General features: G+C 42.2%; 1 protein-coding gene across 9 annotated transcripts in view; it reads right to left on the minus strand.

The window, feature by feature from the left end:
- Positions 1–15,374, minus strand: part of pdgfd (platelet derived growth factor d) — a 365,062-nt gene that overhangs the window by 16,924 nt on the left and 332,764 nt on the right. For all 9 annotated transcript variants that reach the window (XM_069891208.1, XM_069891209.1, XM_069891211.1 and 6 more), the window contains one exon: positions 12,697–12,911. In XM_069891208.1, the coding sequence (XP_069747309.1) occupies positions 12,697–12,911 (215 nt within the window). The remainder of the gene's footprint in view (positions 1–12,696; positions 12,912–15,374) is intronic.

Below are 15,374 nucleotides of genomic sequence, written 5' to 3' on the forward strand. Positions count from 1 at the left end.
GCTGAGCTGCGGGGTAGAGAAAGAGAGGTGGATTACTTACTTGCCACTCTAGAGGATGTCCTATTACGAGTATACCCATCACCAGTAGATTGGGATTTACATTTGCAGAATAATTGGGGCACCCCAGAGGAGGATATAGCAGTAATTCGTCAACAGGCCCTGGCCTCTGCCTTGTATGCAAGGCGTTTGAGGCTGTGGGTACTTGGGGGGAATCCCTGACGAAGAGAGTTTCACTGCCGGAATGCATACCCGATTGGTTCGTTCCGCCCAACCTACTGTATGGGGACTGGTTCTGTCCATAACTAGTCCACTAATTGGGCACCCTGTGTCTGAGGCAGTGCACGGCTTATCTGGGTTTCGAGAATTAGAGTTGGGAGGTAAAAATCCACTCACGTACAACCCAGGTTAAATCAGACAAGCAGGATGAAAAGGGAGGGCCTGCTGCTAATAACGGACCGACAAGAAAGGACCTTTTTCTAAACTTGTTAAAGTTAGGCGTACCTGAAAGTGATATTGATGGGAAACCTACCACGTTCCTTTATGCCCTTTATAAGAGGAAGGCAGGGGAACATCATCCCCAGCCCATCTGGCCCATCTGTCCCTTCTGCTTCCACTGCTGCTCCTATCGAGCCAGCTTCTCTTGCTCCAGTTATCCATGATGAGATACAATAATTGGTTAAAAAGGCTCTTATGGATAATAGTAGCATGTGGTCCTGGAAGCCCCCGAACCCTACTAAGGCATGAGGGTGCGGACGGGGTTCCCGTGTCCACTCCATCGAGGTACGGCGGATACACGGGGACTCACGGCCCTACATACTGTTAACAGTCCATTGGGGTGGGAGTAATGACCGCCAATATTTGGCCTTGGTCGGTGCGGAGCACTCAGTGATTCCGGGTAACCCTGACCTCTGGACTGGACCGACATTTCGAATAGAGGGGATGGGAGGAGCGATCACCCTGGCGAAGGAAATAAAAGTCCGCGCCACAGTGGGTGATGGCCCTTTCCCTATATGGTTACAGGCCCTGGTGGCTGCCACTGACGAGTGTATCCTGGGTATGTTGGCCGGTACAGCCCTTAATACTAGCCAAGGGGGATTTGCATTAGGAATTCGGACTATTACAAAAAGACAAGTGGTGAGTCGGGCTAAGTGGGATCCTGTGATGGTGCCTCCGAAACCAGTATGCATTCCACAGTATTGCCTCCCTGGAGGGCAAGAAGAGATTACTGCCACCATCAATGTTTTGCAAGAGGAAGGGGTAATGAGGCCCGCAACATCACCCTTTAATAGCCCTGTTTGGCCAGTCCAGGAGCCAGATATGCCCCACCACTTGCATTGGCAATTCCGGACATTGTCACCCTTGTGGAAAACATTGCTACTGGGAACTCAGGATCATGGTATGCTGTCATTGATCTCGCTAACGCCTTCTTTAGTATTCTTATACCTGGAAGGGGCGTCAGTATACCTTCACCCTCCTCCCTCAGGGCTATGTACACTCTCCCACTATTTGCCACAGCCTAATTGCCCATGATTTGGAGACGGTGCCAGTATCGCCTTCTCTCTCAAATCACCATTATATTGATGATGTGATGATCCAAAGGACCACGGAAGAGATGGTACAGAAAGCAGAACAAAAGGATGCCTGATTTACTGATGGTAGCAGCCGGTGGGTGCAAGGAAAACAGAAGTAGAAGGTGGTTGTTTACCATCCCAGGTCAGGAACTCACTTATTGGAGGAGGGGGATGGTGGCTCCAGTCAGTTTGCTGAGTTGAAGGCAGTCACTTTACCACTAGACTGCCATGATCACCCTCTTCAGCTGTTTACTGATTCCTGGGCTGTGGCTAATGGACTAGTGGTATGGATGCCTGATTGGCAAAAGAATGACTGGCTGGTACATGACCAACAGTCGTGGGCAAACAGTCGTGGCAGCTGTTGTGGGATGCTTCCCATCATTGTGAGATAACCGTTTATCACGTTGACGCCCATGCCCATGCCAATGCGACGACGAACATGGCACAACATAATGCAGTAGCAGATCAGGTTGCCACTATCAGCCGTGCCGATACCGTCCCCCTGGCTTGATGGGCACACGAACAGAGTGGCCATTTGGGGGAGAAGGGATCAGCTATGTGGGCCCGTACACATGCCTTACCCATCCATCAGGACGACGTCCACATGGTCGTGCGGAGATGCCCAGCATGCCAGCTTGTGAAGTCCCGCACCGTTCCTCCTGGTCCGCATGGCCGAATAAGATGGGGAGCTTGCTCAGCTGCAGTCTGGCAAATTGATTACATAGGCCCTATGCCAGACTGTATGGGTAAACATTACATCCTAGTAATGGTTGACACCTTTTCAGGCCTGGTTTTTGCTTTTCCCAGCAAGACGATTGACCAAGCTAGCACTATTCAAGGACTAAACCATTTAATTTCTTGTTATGATGTACTAGAGGAAATTCAGTCTGATAATGGCTCGCACTTCTCCGGGAAGGCAATCTGTGATTGGGCAGCTGACAACAGTATATTATGGGTCCACCATATTCCTTATTATCCGCACGCAGGCTGCCGGGTTAGTTGAACAAATGAACGGCTTACTGATGGAACAAATTCGTTTGTTAACACCACTGGGGACCCTGAAGGGGTGGAGCCATGTGCTGCAGCAGGCAGTCGACAATTTGAATCATCGCCCTTTAAAGGGAGGTACACCTTTCCACCGACTTCTTCATGCTTCTGAACTACAGCCTATTCCAGAGGAAAAAGTCATTGCCCCCCATTCCCAAGCTAGAGAATGGCAGAAAAAAGGTATGGGTGGCACCATCAGGTAGTGGCCCTCCTGTAAAAGGGGAAATAGTGACACCTGCCCAGGGCAACACTCGGTGGGTAGCTATTGAGGGACAGGATGGTTTGGTTTGTTTAAATACTGAACGCTTACGGCATCGTGAATGACATATGTCAGGCTTCTTTGTTCCAGGTCCTCTGTCTTGCGCTCCTGCTGATCTGGCTTAACAGCTGCTTTGATACCAGCAATTGGATTTGTAATGTCGAGGACATTCTGAGGGAGTTGCCCATGGGGGACACGGCCCGATGTATCCACTAGTATATCTGCTATTGTTCAACATGTTTCAAAATCTGTTCGTGAGCTTCAGTGTCTGGGTATTGTGGCCCACAAGGATAGTTTGAGCCTTGGTTGGAATCCTTTTTTATGGTTAACTGGTACATTTGGGGGATTGGGCCACACTAATATCCATTGGTTGCTCGCATTATTGCTTATTTTTGTGTTTATTATAGTTTTAGTTTTTCTTTTTCGCTCCTTCTGTATTCAAATGCTTGTAAGGTCTCGTGTAAGTGACAGGCTGCGACCAAGGGGTGGAATGTAATGGAGGATTTAGACCAGCTTATGTAAGAAGGGATGCAGTTGCATCAGAAGATATAATCTAAATTCCACCATGAGGCCCAGAGATGCAGTTGTCTTTTGTTGGTCACAGACTGTCAGGAGACCTTGAAGATAATGAAATCATTTATTCAAAGAGATAAGCTATGAGTAAACAATTTTTTGGGTAATATAAGCCAAGGTCCCACTGCTGAAGTGAAGACTCTCTGAGGGGTGGAAACATCTCTCAGCAAGAAGAACTTCTAGAGTCCAGCTAACGTCGGGGAAGGTGGAGAAGCTGCTACCGGCACCCCACCGGCTGCTACCATTGCCTTGCTTCGGCAGTTGGGACCAGTCCAGGCGTTGATAAGTATAATTGGGAAGGGCTTGCATATTGTAGTTTGAAATTAGCTTTTGAATTTGTAATAAACATTTGTATAAACTGAACTGCTCTCGGTGTGGGTGTCTATTTTCTTTCAGTAGATCAAACACTGTGACCAATCTAAAACAAACAAAGTGAGAGGTACAAGTTTACCCAGGACACCCACTCATCCCTTTTTTAACTTCTGATGTTCCTGCTCTGTTAAATGCATCTCTTTGTGGAAGGTCAGATTTATCCCCATTTTTAAAAATGTGTCCCAAGATCCTTTTTTGTTTCACCATTCTGTTTAAGCCATTCACATTAAAAGTAGCATACTTTACACTTTTAGCCATTACACCCAGGTTCCCTCCCTAAATGTTTTCCCCCCATCTCCACCGCCATTCCCCCCACACCCCCAGTCTCTTACCATCCACCCATTGCTCCACTCTATCTGAGCCGTGACAAGCCCTAGGGAAGAAAAAATAACGCCACAAACCCATTTGCCCACAACACCATAACATAGATTCCCATTCACAACCATTTTCCTTGAAATAATAAAAGGGAACACATACCTCCCCCAACCACCCCCCCCCACCCACACACACACACACACACACACACACACACACACACACACACACACACACACACACACACACACACACACACACACACACACCATACATAAATCTCACCCGCCCTCTACTCACAACTCTGACAGTCTCCCTCCTCCTCTCACCACCAATGGTTCCATGCGGTCACCTTCACCTTCACCCCTCTCCACTCATCCAGTCCCAGAACCCTCCCAGACCTTTTATCTTTCTTTAAAATCAGAAAATAGCCAAGACCCCATTCTCGATATAATACAGAAATCTAAGTATTCCAGTCCATTAGTTTTAATAATTTTTAAGTCTTATTGCCCCTTTTACTCTTTTCCACTTGGTCCGCCATTTAGTCCTGGCAGGGTATTTATAAACTGACATGCCTTTTCTTTTCCTGTAAAAAATTTCCTTCCCCCACACCAGCAACATAATTTTCAAAGTAGCAGGGTGGCGCAGAACACAATCATGGCCGTTCTGCTTTGCTGATTGCTTAAACGGTTCAAAATCTTTCCATTTCTTGAAAAGAGCTCTTCTAATATCTGGATAAAAGAATTCTTTTGACCCCTTGTACTCTGAGTTGCCCCTTTTGCCGCCGCCCCTAATATTTTTTCATGATCTTGAAAATATTTTAACTTTATAACGATTGACCAGGGTCTTTGTCCCAGTCCTGGCTTATGGGTTGGGGCTCGAAAGGCTTTTTCTATTTTAATGGGTGTTCCCAGCGTCTCCTTTCCTCGTGGTTTGGGGATCCATTTAGTTAGGAACTCTGTAAGATACCCTCCCTCAGAGTTTTCTTTCAATCCCACTATTTTAATGTTGCAGCGTTTTGTGAAATTCTCCAGGAAATCCAACTTCCCCCATACCTCATCTGCTTCTTTAACAAGACCTTTAATTTCCTGCTCCATTGTGGCATTTCTATCCTCTGCTGCCCCCAATCTCTCCTCTACCTCTGTCACCCTGCCTGTTCTATTCACCAGGGCCCCCTCCATCCTGACTAATTTTTCTGACATGTCTCTGCCTCTTCTGTCCACTACCTTCCCTAACCTATTTTCCATTTGGGTCAGAGTCTGCAAAATGTCTCTTAAGGAGGGCTTCGGGACCTTCTCCTCCATTTTCTGAAGCAGCCCGGCCTTCTGACCTCTCCTGGCCTCATGGCTGTATCCCTCACTCTCTTGACTGCCGCCATTGCCGCCATCCTGCAGACCCACATTGCCAACTTAATGATCTTCTTCATTACTGTCATCACTGTCCTGGCCAGCCAACTCTGCATCCTCATCTGAGCTCGCCAATCCCGAGCTCGCACCGGCTCCACTCGAGCCCGCCGACTCTCGACTCGGCGCTCCACTAGCAGATCCCGGCTGTAAGAGAGCCCGCCGATCAGTGCATGAACTTGTGAGTTGCGAGGGGGAACCAGCTGTCCTCTCTCGCTTCCCTTCTCCTGTCCCGGGGCCCATATTAACTTCTCAGCCACTCAGGATAGCTCCTCCATTCTGGCAGCGGCCTGATTGCGGGACTCCAGTTGGGGCTGGGGTCAGAGGGACCGTGTCTTTTTCTGCAGCTCTTGGGTCAGTTCCCAACATGAGGCACCTCCACTTTCCTTAGAACCTTGTTGGGCCACCCAGTTCCTCATGGTGCTTTCCCTTTTTTTGTTGACTGAAGCTTCTTCATCCTCTTCCTTCAATTGGGCAGGATTTTTCCATTTTTTTGATTTTAGGATTTTTTAATGCTATTTTCTGATCTAGGTCTGGAAACTCCTAGGATCTGCGACCTCCTAGATACTCACCATCACGTGACCCCTCGGCCCTCTTTATTCTTGTGCAGATGCGCGAGTTCCAGCGGACGCATGTATGGTAGGTTGGCCTTCTGAGGTCGATTGCCGCATGCATGGTATGTTCGCGTATGGTAGTTCAGTTGGCGCATATTTGAAGGTTCCACAGTGCCACCCCAGATAGATCGGGCACTGGGGAACAACCAGCGGTGAAGCCACGAAGTAAGTAAGCTTCAGAATGACTGTCCCCGCCTTACATTTGCACAAATGCTCCTGAACTAAAAGAACCGAAGAGGAAAAGTAGGTTTTATTTCTGTTTGGAATTTTTGCTAGAATAACCATTGCTGAATTAACAATTGATAATGACCAATGTTTTGGAATATGTCTTAAAAATACGCAGGGAAAATATCCCACTCTGAGATGTGCGAAAAGGCAGGCATTAAGTTTTGGAGATTAGATCCTGAGGTTTTAAGTCTTTACTTAGTAGGAATTGTGTGCAGAGGTATATGTTTAGCTTCTGTAAACATTGCTAAACGATTCTCAAAGCTTAAACTTATAAAAACCTACATACGCTGAACAATGTTGCAACAGTGACTAGATGGCTTGGCAACTATAACTATTGAACATGCCCAGGCATCAGTACTTTATCTGATTGAATTGGTTACATAATTTGCAAAGGAAAAGGTTTCCAAAGTGAGATTCTAATGTGCCTGAAATTGAAGCTTTTATCAGATTTAAATTTTAACACAATTCACAAGATTATTTCCTCTGACAAGGAGGTTACGTTTCTAACCCTTTTTGTCTGATTTTGCTTGTTTCTCTGTCTGACTGTAAGCAAAATATTGTCCAAACATGATGGGTTGGTTACGTGAAGTAAAGGTATATAGACTTAAAGGTGTTGAAGTAAAAGGTTTTAATGTTGTACTGCCCCTGGTGGAGGTCTGCATTCTACCGAGTGCCCTTTAGTTCAAAATGATTTGTGTGCCAAAATATTTTCTTTTGTATTTGAGAAAGATAATCAAAGATTGGTGTACTACTTATTCTTGCAATTTAAAATACATTTAGCATTTTCAAGTTCTGTGCTTTTCTTCTACAAAACATCTGTTTTTGAAAATTGAAGTTGTCAATTTTTTTTGGGGGGGGGGGTGTAAGTAGTTGGTTTTGCCTAGGGTACAAAATAGTCTGGCACTGGCCCTGGGTATTTGGGCAGCATGGGCTTGTGGGCCGGTAGGGCCTGGTACTGAGCTGTATTTAAAATTTAAAAATTTAAATAACGATAACTTAAAGAACTAATTGGGCAAGAAAGTCATGTTTTCTAAATGCAATACTATTATTTGACTAATCTTGTTGGTTGAATCAACATCCAATTCTTGTGTAAAAGGATAAAGCTTCACAACTTTCAGGCAAATTTTAAAAAAAATTGAATTTCAAGTGTTAAAGGAGATAGTTATTTTCTCTTCCAAATGGCCTATAAATCACTATTGAAAAGTGCACCTGTGTTCTCTTTATACCATATTTTGTTGAGTGCAAACTGAACAAGTGCCAAATGTTTCTGCTGTTAAAATTGTCATTGTTAGAATCATAGATATGAACTTTAGGAAAGCTGATGTTTTTAAAAAGATGAAAACTTCCAGTATCCTGATTTGCCTGTTGTGAAGTATTTTGGTGCGAAACACAAAAGTTTGCAGATGATGCAATTGTAAAAACAATTGTAAAATGCAAAAATTGTTTTTATTCAAGTATGTTGGAATTCAATACACTGCTTAGAAAGTGATACTATTAAGGCTGTCTCTGAAATGAGCCAATTAAAAATTATCTCTCTTTTGCTTTTGCTTTAACACTGCAGAGGATCACTACTAATATTGCTTTCAGAATAATTCAGGCTATTAAATTTTTGATTACACAGGCTTAAGCAATATCTAAAACTTTACTCTAGTATTTATTTGCAAAGGATTGGCTGGAACAAGCCAGTATCCTCACATTTTCCACTATGGTTTAAGCAGTATTTGTGAGCTACTAATGAAAAAGATCTTAAATCGAGTTCAGGAGCCTTTCTGTTTACTCAGAATGTGGCAATTTCCAAGCTGCGTGTCAGAAATATCGAAAAGAGCTTTTAACTGAGTCCATTTCAACTTCATTATGTGAAAAAAAGCTTTCAGCTTAACAGTTAAAAAAGGAGCTTTGATTTATCAAGACTGTAGCTGAGGCTATAACTACTGCAGGCCTATATTCAAAACTCATTTACCATGTTTGAACAGTTTTACACTTCAAATATAATTGGTCCCAAGAGTGATCTTATTTTCTTAGATGTAAATTATTAGAATTTTAAAAATATAGTTGGACTTCTGAATGAACTTAAACTCTAAAAATAAGTTTTTTGTTCTTTTAGATCTCAGATTAGTTCATGTATATACACAAATAAGTTTAGAAGCTTGGTATAGTTCCACTATGATTAACTCTGTGAGAACAATTAATGTTCAATACTTGACAGTTCTGCATGATTTTTCAAGGCTTTTGTCTATAAATATGATGCCAAGATTTGGCACAGCTATAGGAGTAATCTCAAGAGATTTTATAAGTATGAGGAGAAAAAGGGTAACCAGAGAAAAAATGGGACCCTTCAGAAATCAAAGCAGTTACTGTAATTCTGTGTGGAGTCACAGGAGATAGGCAATGCCCTCAATAAGTTCTCCTCTCTATTTACTGTGGAGGAGGACATGAGGACTAGGGAACTCGGGCAGTCAATGATGGCAGAGGAATGGTTGTTGAGTTTTAACACAGAGAAATGTGAGGTTTTGCATTTTAGGAAACTTAACATGGGTAGGGCCTACATAGTGAATGGTAGGGATCTGGGGAATGTTGTTGGGAGGGATTTAGAAGTACAACTACATAGTACCTTGAAAGTCAAGTTACAGGAAGATAGAGTGGCCTGAAAGCTTTTAGCACATTGACCTTCATCAATTAGAGTAATGAGTACAGAAGTTGGGAAGCCATGTTGTCATTGTATAAGATGTTCGTGAGACCCTTTTTGGAGAAAAGGGTTCACTTTTGGTGCTATAGGAAATATGTTGTCAAGCTGGAAAGGGTACAGAAAAGATTTATGAGGATTTTGCCAGGATTTGGGGGCCTGAGCTACAGGGAGAGATTGATCAGGCTAGGGCCTTGGAGTGCAGAAGGAAGAGGATGATCTCGCTGAGGCAGATTAAACCATGAGTGGAATAGGTCAGGTCAATACAGGGAGTCTTTTATCCAGAGCAGGGGAATTGAAAAACCAGAGAACATAGGTTTAAATTGAGGTGGGGAGAAATTTAACATGAACCTTTGGGTAACATTTTTTTACACAGAGGGTGGTGGGTGTTATGGAACAAGCTCTGGAAGGGGAAACTGAGGCAAGTAATATTGTAACATTTCAGAATCACATGGGTGGATCCATGGATAGGATAGGTTTAGAGAGGGTCGAGTCAGATACAGCAATGAGCTCTCCGAACCCTTCTCCATTGACAACAGCGTGAAGCAAGGCTGCGTCCTCGCACCAACCCTCTTTACTATCTTCTTCAGCATGATGCTGAAACAAGCCAATAAAGACCTCAACAATGAAGATGGTGTTTACATCCGGTACCGCACGGATGGCAGTCTCTTCAATCTGAGGTGCCTGCAAGCTCACACCAAGACACAAGAGCAACTTGTCCGTGAACTACTCTTTGCAGACGATGCCGCTTTAGTTGCCCATTCAGAGCCAGCTCTCCAGCACATGACGTCCTGTTTTGCGGAAACTGCCAAAATGTCTGGCCTGGAAGTCAGCCTGAAGAAAACTGAGGTCCTCCATCAGCCAGCACCCCACCATGACCACCAGCACCCCCACATCTCCATCAGGCACTCTGAACTCAAAACGGTCAACCAGTTTACCTACCTCGGCTGCACCATTTCATCTGATTCAAGGATCGACAAAGAGATAGACAACAGACTCACCAAGGCAAATAGCGCCTTTGGAAGACTACACAAAAGAGTCTGGAAAAACAACCACCTGAAGAAACACACAAAGATCAGCATGTACAGAGCCGTTGTCATACCCACGCTCCTGTTCAGCTCCGAATCATGGGTCCTCTACCGGCATCACCTATGGCTCCTAGAACGCTTCCATTAGTGCTGTCTCCGCTCCATCCTCAACATTCATTGGAATGACTTTATTACCAACATTGAAGTACTCGAGCTGGCAGAGTCCGCAAGCATCGAATCCATGCTGCTGAAGACCCAACTGCGCTGGGTGGGTCTCATCTCCAGAATGGAGGACCATCGCCTTCCCAAGATCGTGTTCTATGGCAAGCTCTCCACTGGCCACCGAGACAGAGGTGCACCAAGGAAGAGGTACAAGGACTGCTTAATGAAATCTCTTGGTGCCTGCCACATTGACCACCGCCAGTGGGCTGATATCGCCTCCAACTGTGCATCTTGGCGCCTCACAGTTCGGCGGGCAGCAACCTCCTTTGAAGAAGACCGCAGAGCCCACCTCACTGACAAAAGACAAAGGAGGAAAAACTCAACACCTAACCCCAACCAACCAATTTTCCCTTGCAACCACTGCAACTGTGCCTGCCTGTCCCGCATCGGATTTGTCAGTCACCAACGAGCCTGCAGCAGACGTGGACATACCCCTCCATAAATCTTTGTCCGCGAAGCCAAGCCAAAGAAAAAAAAGAGAGATATGGGCCAAAAGCAGGTAGGTGGGACAAATATGCAAATTGGGCTAAAGATCCTGTTCCCACACTGTATTTAGATTTCAGATTTATTGTCAGAGTACCTGTACATACATGACATCACATACAACCCAGAGATTTTTTTTTCCTGGTATGGAGGCACTTTGGTTAAATTACAGAATTAACATACAACTGATGATCTGAAGGAAAAAATTGAGAAACCTGCTTTAACCACTGGGGAAATTTAAAATTGTTGATCCAATTAATAGGGAATTAAAAAGCTGATATCAATAACAAGGACCACAAAACTATTATTGTAAAAATATACTTGGTTCCCTGTTCTTCATGATAAGGAATCAGAATCTTTACCCAGTATGATCTGTCTATGATTCCATACCAACAGTAATGTATTTGATTCCTAAATACTTTTTGGAATAGCCCAGCAAGTCTCTTAGTCATCATAAAGAAAGCACATCAGCACCTACATCCTCAGGAGATTGCGGAGATTTGGTATGACATTGGAAATCCGGGCAAATTTCTACCGATGTGTGGTGGAAAGTGTGCTGACCGGTTGCATCATGGGCTGATATGGTGATACCAATACCCCCAAGCATAAAGCTAGTGGGGTAGTGGACACAGCCCAGATATCACAGACAAAACCCTCCCCAAAATCGAAAGCATCTACAGGAACGCTGCCATCAGTGAGCAGCAGCAATCATCAAGGATCCGCACCACCCACCACATGCTCTGTTCTCGCTGCTACCATCTGGAAAGAGGCATAGGTGCCACAAGACTCACATTACCAGGTTCAGGAACAACTGCTACCCCTCCACCATTAGACTCCTCAACAATAAACTTAATCCTTTAAGGACTCTTACTTTGGCAATTTATTATTATTTTTTTCCTCAGTCAGTTTGTTTACATTATTGGTTTACATGTGTACATTGTGTACAGTTTTTTTTGCACTACCAGTAAGTGGCAGTTCTGCCTCACTCGCAGAAAAAAAGAATCTCAGATTTGTATGTGATGTCATGTATGTTCACTGACAATAAATCTAAAACCTGAATTCAGGAACAACTATGGATGTGGAAAGGGATGAAAGAAATTTAAAGTGTTTATTGCTCTGTTGTACAATTAACATTGATAATTTAATTGCTTACTGCTATGTTTTGGAGCACATTTTTCATCTCTGAAGGGGCAATAAAGGTCAGTCATGCCAGCAACACCTACATCTGTATTTTAATTTTATTAAAACGTTTTTAGCTACATTTATTCTGCCAGAATTTGTATCTCATAGACAATCTAATTCAGTGTCTTAATGATTTGTGATTTCTGTCTACAAGTGATGAAAGAACACTACCATCCATTTGTAAATGCTTGTATCAAACAATGACTTGTATTTGATGAAGCAATCAAAATTCTGGCTTGAATACATCCATGTCAGTCTTTCCTCTTGTTACCACTTGGGATGTCAGTGACAAGAAATTGCCAAAAGAAAAATAATTATCTGAGTTTATAAAAGATGACAGTGTTGTTGTTGTATCCAGCATGAACTACGGCATTTGTTCTTAGATGTGTTGCTATCTGCATAATCTTAGTGGTGTGTGTCCAAAGAGATGAAGTATGCCTTTCAGACACACAGGAAACCACAGATGGTGGCATTTGAAGCTAAGCAGAACTTGCTAGAAGAACTCATGGGGTTGAGTAGCATCAGCAGGAAAAAAAGAATGGTCGACATTTTGAGCCAAAACATCTTGATAAAAGATTTTGCCTCGAAACATTGACCCTTCTTTTCCTCACCCTGATGCTGTTCCTCCAGCAGATTGTGTTTAACTGAAGTATGAGCTTTCTGAACCAAGCACATTACATCATGGCCTTAGTTAAATATAATTTAATTATAAATACCTCATGATATTTCATAACAGTTTTGGCTTGCATGCAGTTGCAGGATCCCCAATGTTCCGTACCACAGGCACAATTTCCACCACAACGTTGAACAAGAAGGCAGCGAGGGAAGAAAACAGCATTTGTTTGCTTCAGCTCTTCTCGAAGGTTAACTGAGTAGTTCCGTGGGGTGCAGCTGTAACGTTTGACATCATTATTCATTCTGTTCAAGTCAGCTGCAAAAAGAAATGTTAAGAAAATTAGTTAGTCTTTGCCATTAAGAGTACTAATGTTTCCTGTAATTGGATTCAGTAAGTGTCAATCTTATAACATTTGCAATGCATCATGACAAACGTATAATAAATATAGTTCCATTAGCTACAATCGCAAAACTATGTCTCAAAATATTACATTTCTGCTACTTTCTTTTAATATATTGGGTCATAAAATGTCAACTTTATTCAAAAACAATTCTCACATCAAATGAACATCCTAATAATTTCACTTCTTGTTCAATGTTGAACTAAAACATTTTTTGTTTTAAATTTGATTCAAATGACTACATGGAAAATCATAATGTCTTCTCCCCTCTTGAAGTATGTATAATGTAAGTTTAAAACAAGGAAATCATTATTGATAAAACAGGTACTTTGGGGAAAGTCGGCAGTAGCGATGGATATGGGAAAGCTGGAATGGATTCCTCACATTTTCCCAGATTAAACATCAATTTTGGAACAGAGCATGAGTGTGGATGCTCATCCCTGAAATGGAGTTGGAGAAGTTGAACTGCAGAAGGGAAGAGACAAAGAAGGATCAACATTTTGAGTGGTTTTACTTCCGTTTTTCAGCATTTTGGGAATGTGATTTTCATGCCTTGAACTTTTTATTGTACATGTACAATTCAGCCCAATAATCATTTGTTTCCTTAAATGTCCGATTATCACCATCTTTTACCTCACACTATTCCCTGCTTTGTCATTTAATTTCTCCCTTTAGCTCTCTCCTTCCCTTTCCTCTATTCATTTATTCATCTTTATCTCTAACCTTCCCCAGTCCCGAGGAAGGGTCAATCAAGTGAAAAGTTGGCTCTGATGCCACCTGACGGCATCTTCTTCAATTAAAACAATTTTCCAGCCCTCTTTAACAATTTTGTTATCTTGACTCACTTTTCCTGAGGTTCACATACTCAATTTGATTTATAATACTGTTTGTGGAAAAAAATGACTGTGCTATGTCAGAGGTAATTTAAAAATGAAAGGCAAAAATCACACCACATTTCATTATCACCAAACTACTGTATTATAGATTGAGGAAGTGTTCAGCATACTAAGCAGTTATTGTACTTGTGAAACCAAAACACACACAAACATTGTTATCCTGTATAATGCTGAGGCAAAGATCTTTAGCAGGAGGAATGGGTTCACAAAATCAATGGACGGGCATTTTGATTAGTTCCAGCACTCAGGCCAAAATGTTTTTAGCTGTTTAAGTAGTTTAAACTTTGGTCTGCTATTTTAAAACTGGTTACTGTATGTATAATTAATACTTGTTATAAAATGTCTGTAAGTAACAGATTTAAAAAAAAAACTCACTGGTTAGTTTTGACATAATATAAATAATGTAAGTGGGAAGGTGGATGGACCACTCCATACTGAAGAAATGACTTAACCTCTTGGGTCAATCCCGCTTTGCAGGAATTCCAAAACTGAAACCTGATTTGAAACTGCTTCTATTAAGAATCAGGAGAATGCTTGTTTTCTCTATAGTTAATAATAATTTAATGACATCACAGCTCATACAACTTTGCAATGTGCATTGTAAAGTGCAGTTGTGTTGGGCGAACAATTCATTTTCGGAAATGATATTTTTCACAAAAATGAGAATGAGATTGAGTTTATCGTCATATACATTGTACGATGTACATCTGTACCTACATTCTTACTTGAACTAGTACTTCATAAAAACAAATAAAATAGTATATAGTAGAGTCTGCAGATGCTGTGATTGTAGTTAATACTGAAAGACTTACTTGATTCAGTATTAACTACAATAACAGCACCTACAGACTTGTTTCAATATTTATTAAAATCACAGCACTTGCAGACTTGTTTCAGTATTAACTACAATGGCACACATAAAATTAAAAAGAAAATAATACAAAGGATGGATCAATAATAAATATTTACAGTTACCATGGTGTGAGAAAAAAGTGGGATTACAAAAGTACAGTCAGTTTTTTTGCGCAGTCTAAGGAAAATTAATTTTTGTCTAAAATTAGTATAACATGGGGAGGTTTAAGAGCTTAATTACTGTTGGAATGAAACTGAATTGAAACTGGTTGGACCCAGAGATGTTGATTTTAATTCTTCGGTATATTCCACCTGAAAGTAGCAGTGAGAAGAGGTTGTGACCAGGTGTATCTTTATGAGATTGGCTGTCTTCTTGAGGCAGCACCCCAAATAGAAGTCTGGGATACATCAGAAGCCAAAGCCCATGATGGACCAGGCCATGTTTGTTATCTTCTGCAGTCTTTTACATTCCTGGGCTGTGATAGACCAAAGATTCTCAGGTTCCATCTATTGTCATGTCAAACTGCATTAAAAATGTAATATACATGATATACTTTAACTTTTGACTGCCGTAAGTATACCAGTCAGTATACATTCCACAGTGCACTTGTAGAAGTTTGATAGAGTATT

This window comes from Narcine bancroftii, chromosome 7 (genome assembly GCF_036971445.1).
Source record: "Narcine bancroftii isolate sNarBan1 chromosome 7, sNarBan1.hap1, whole genome shotgun sequence".
Lineage (NCBI taxonomy): Eukaryota > Metazoa > Chordata > Chondrichthyes > Torpediniformes > Narcinidae > Narcine > Narcine bancroftii.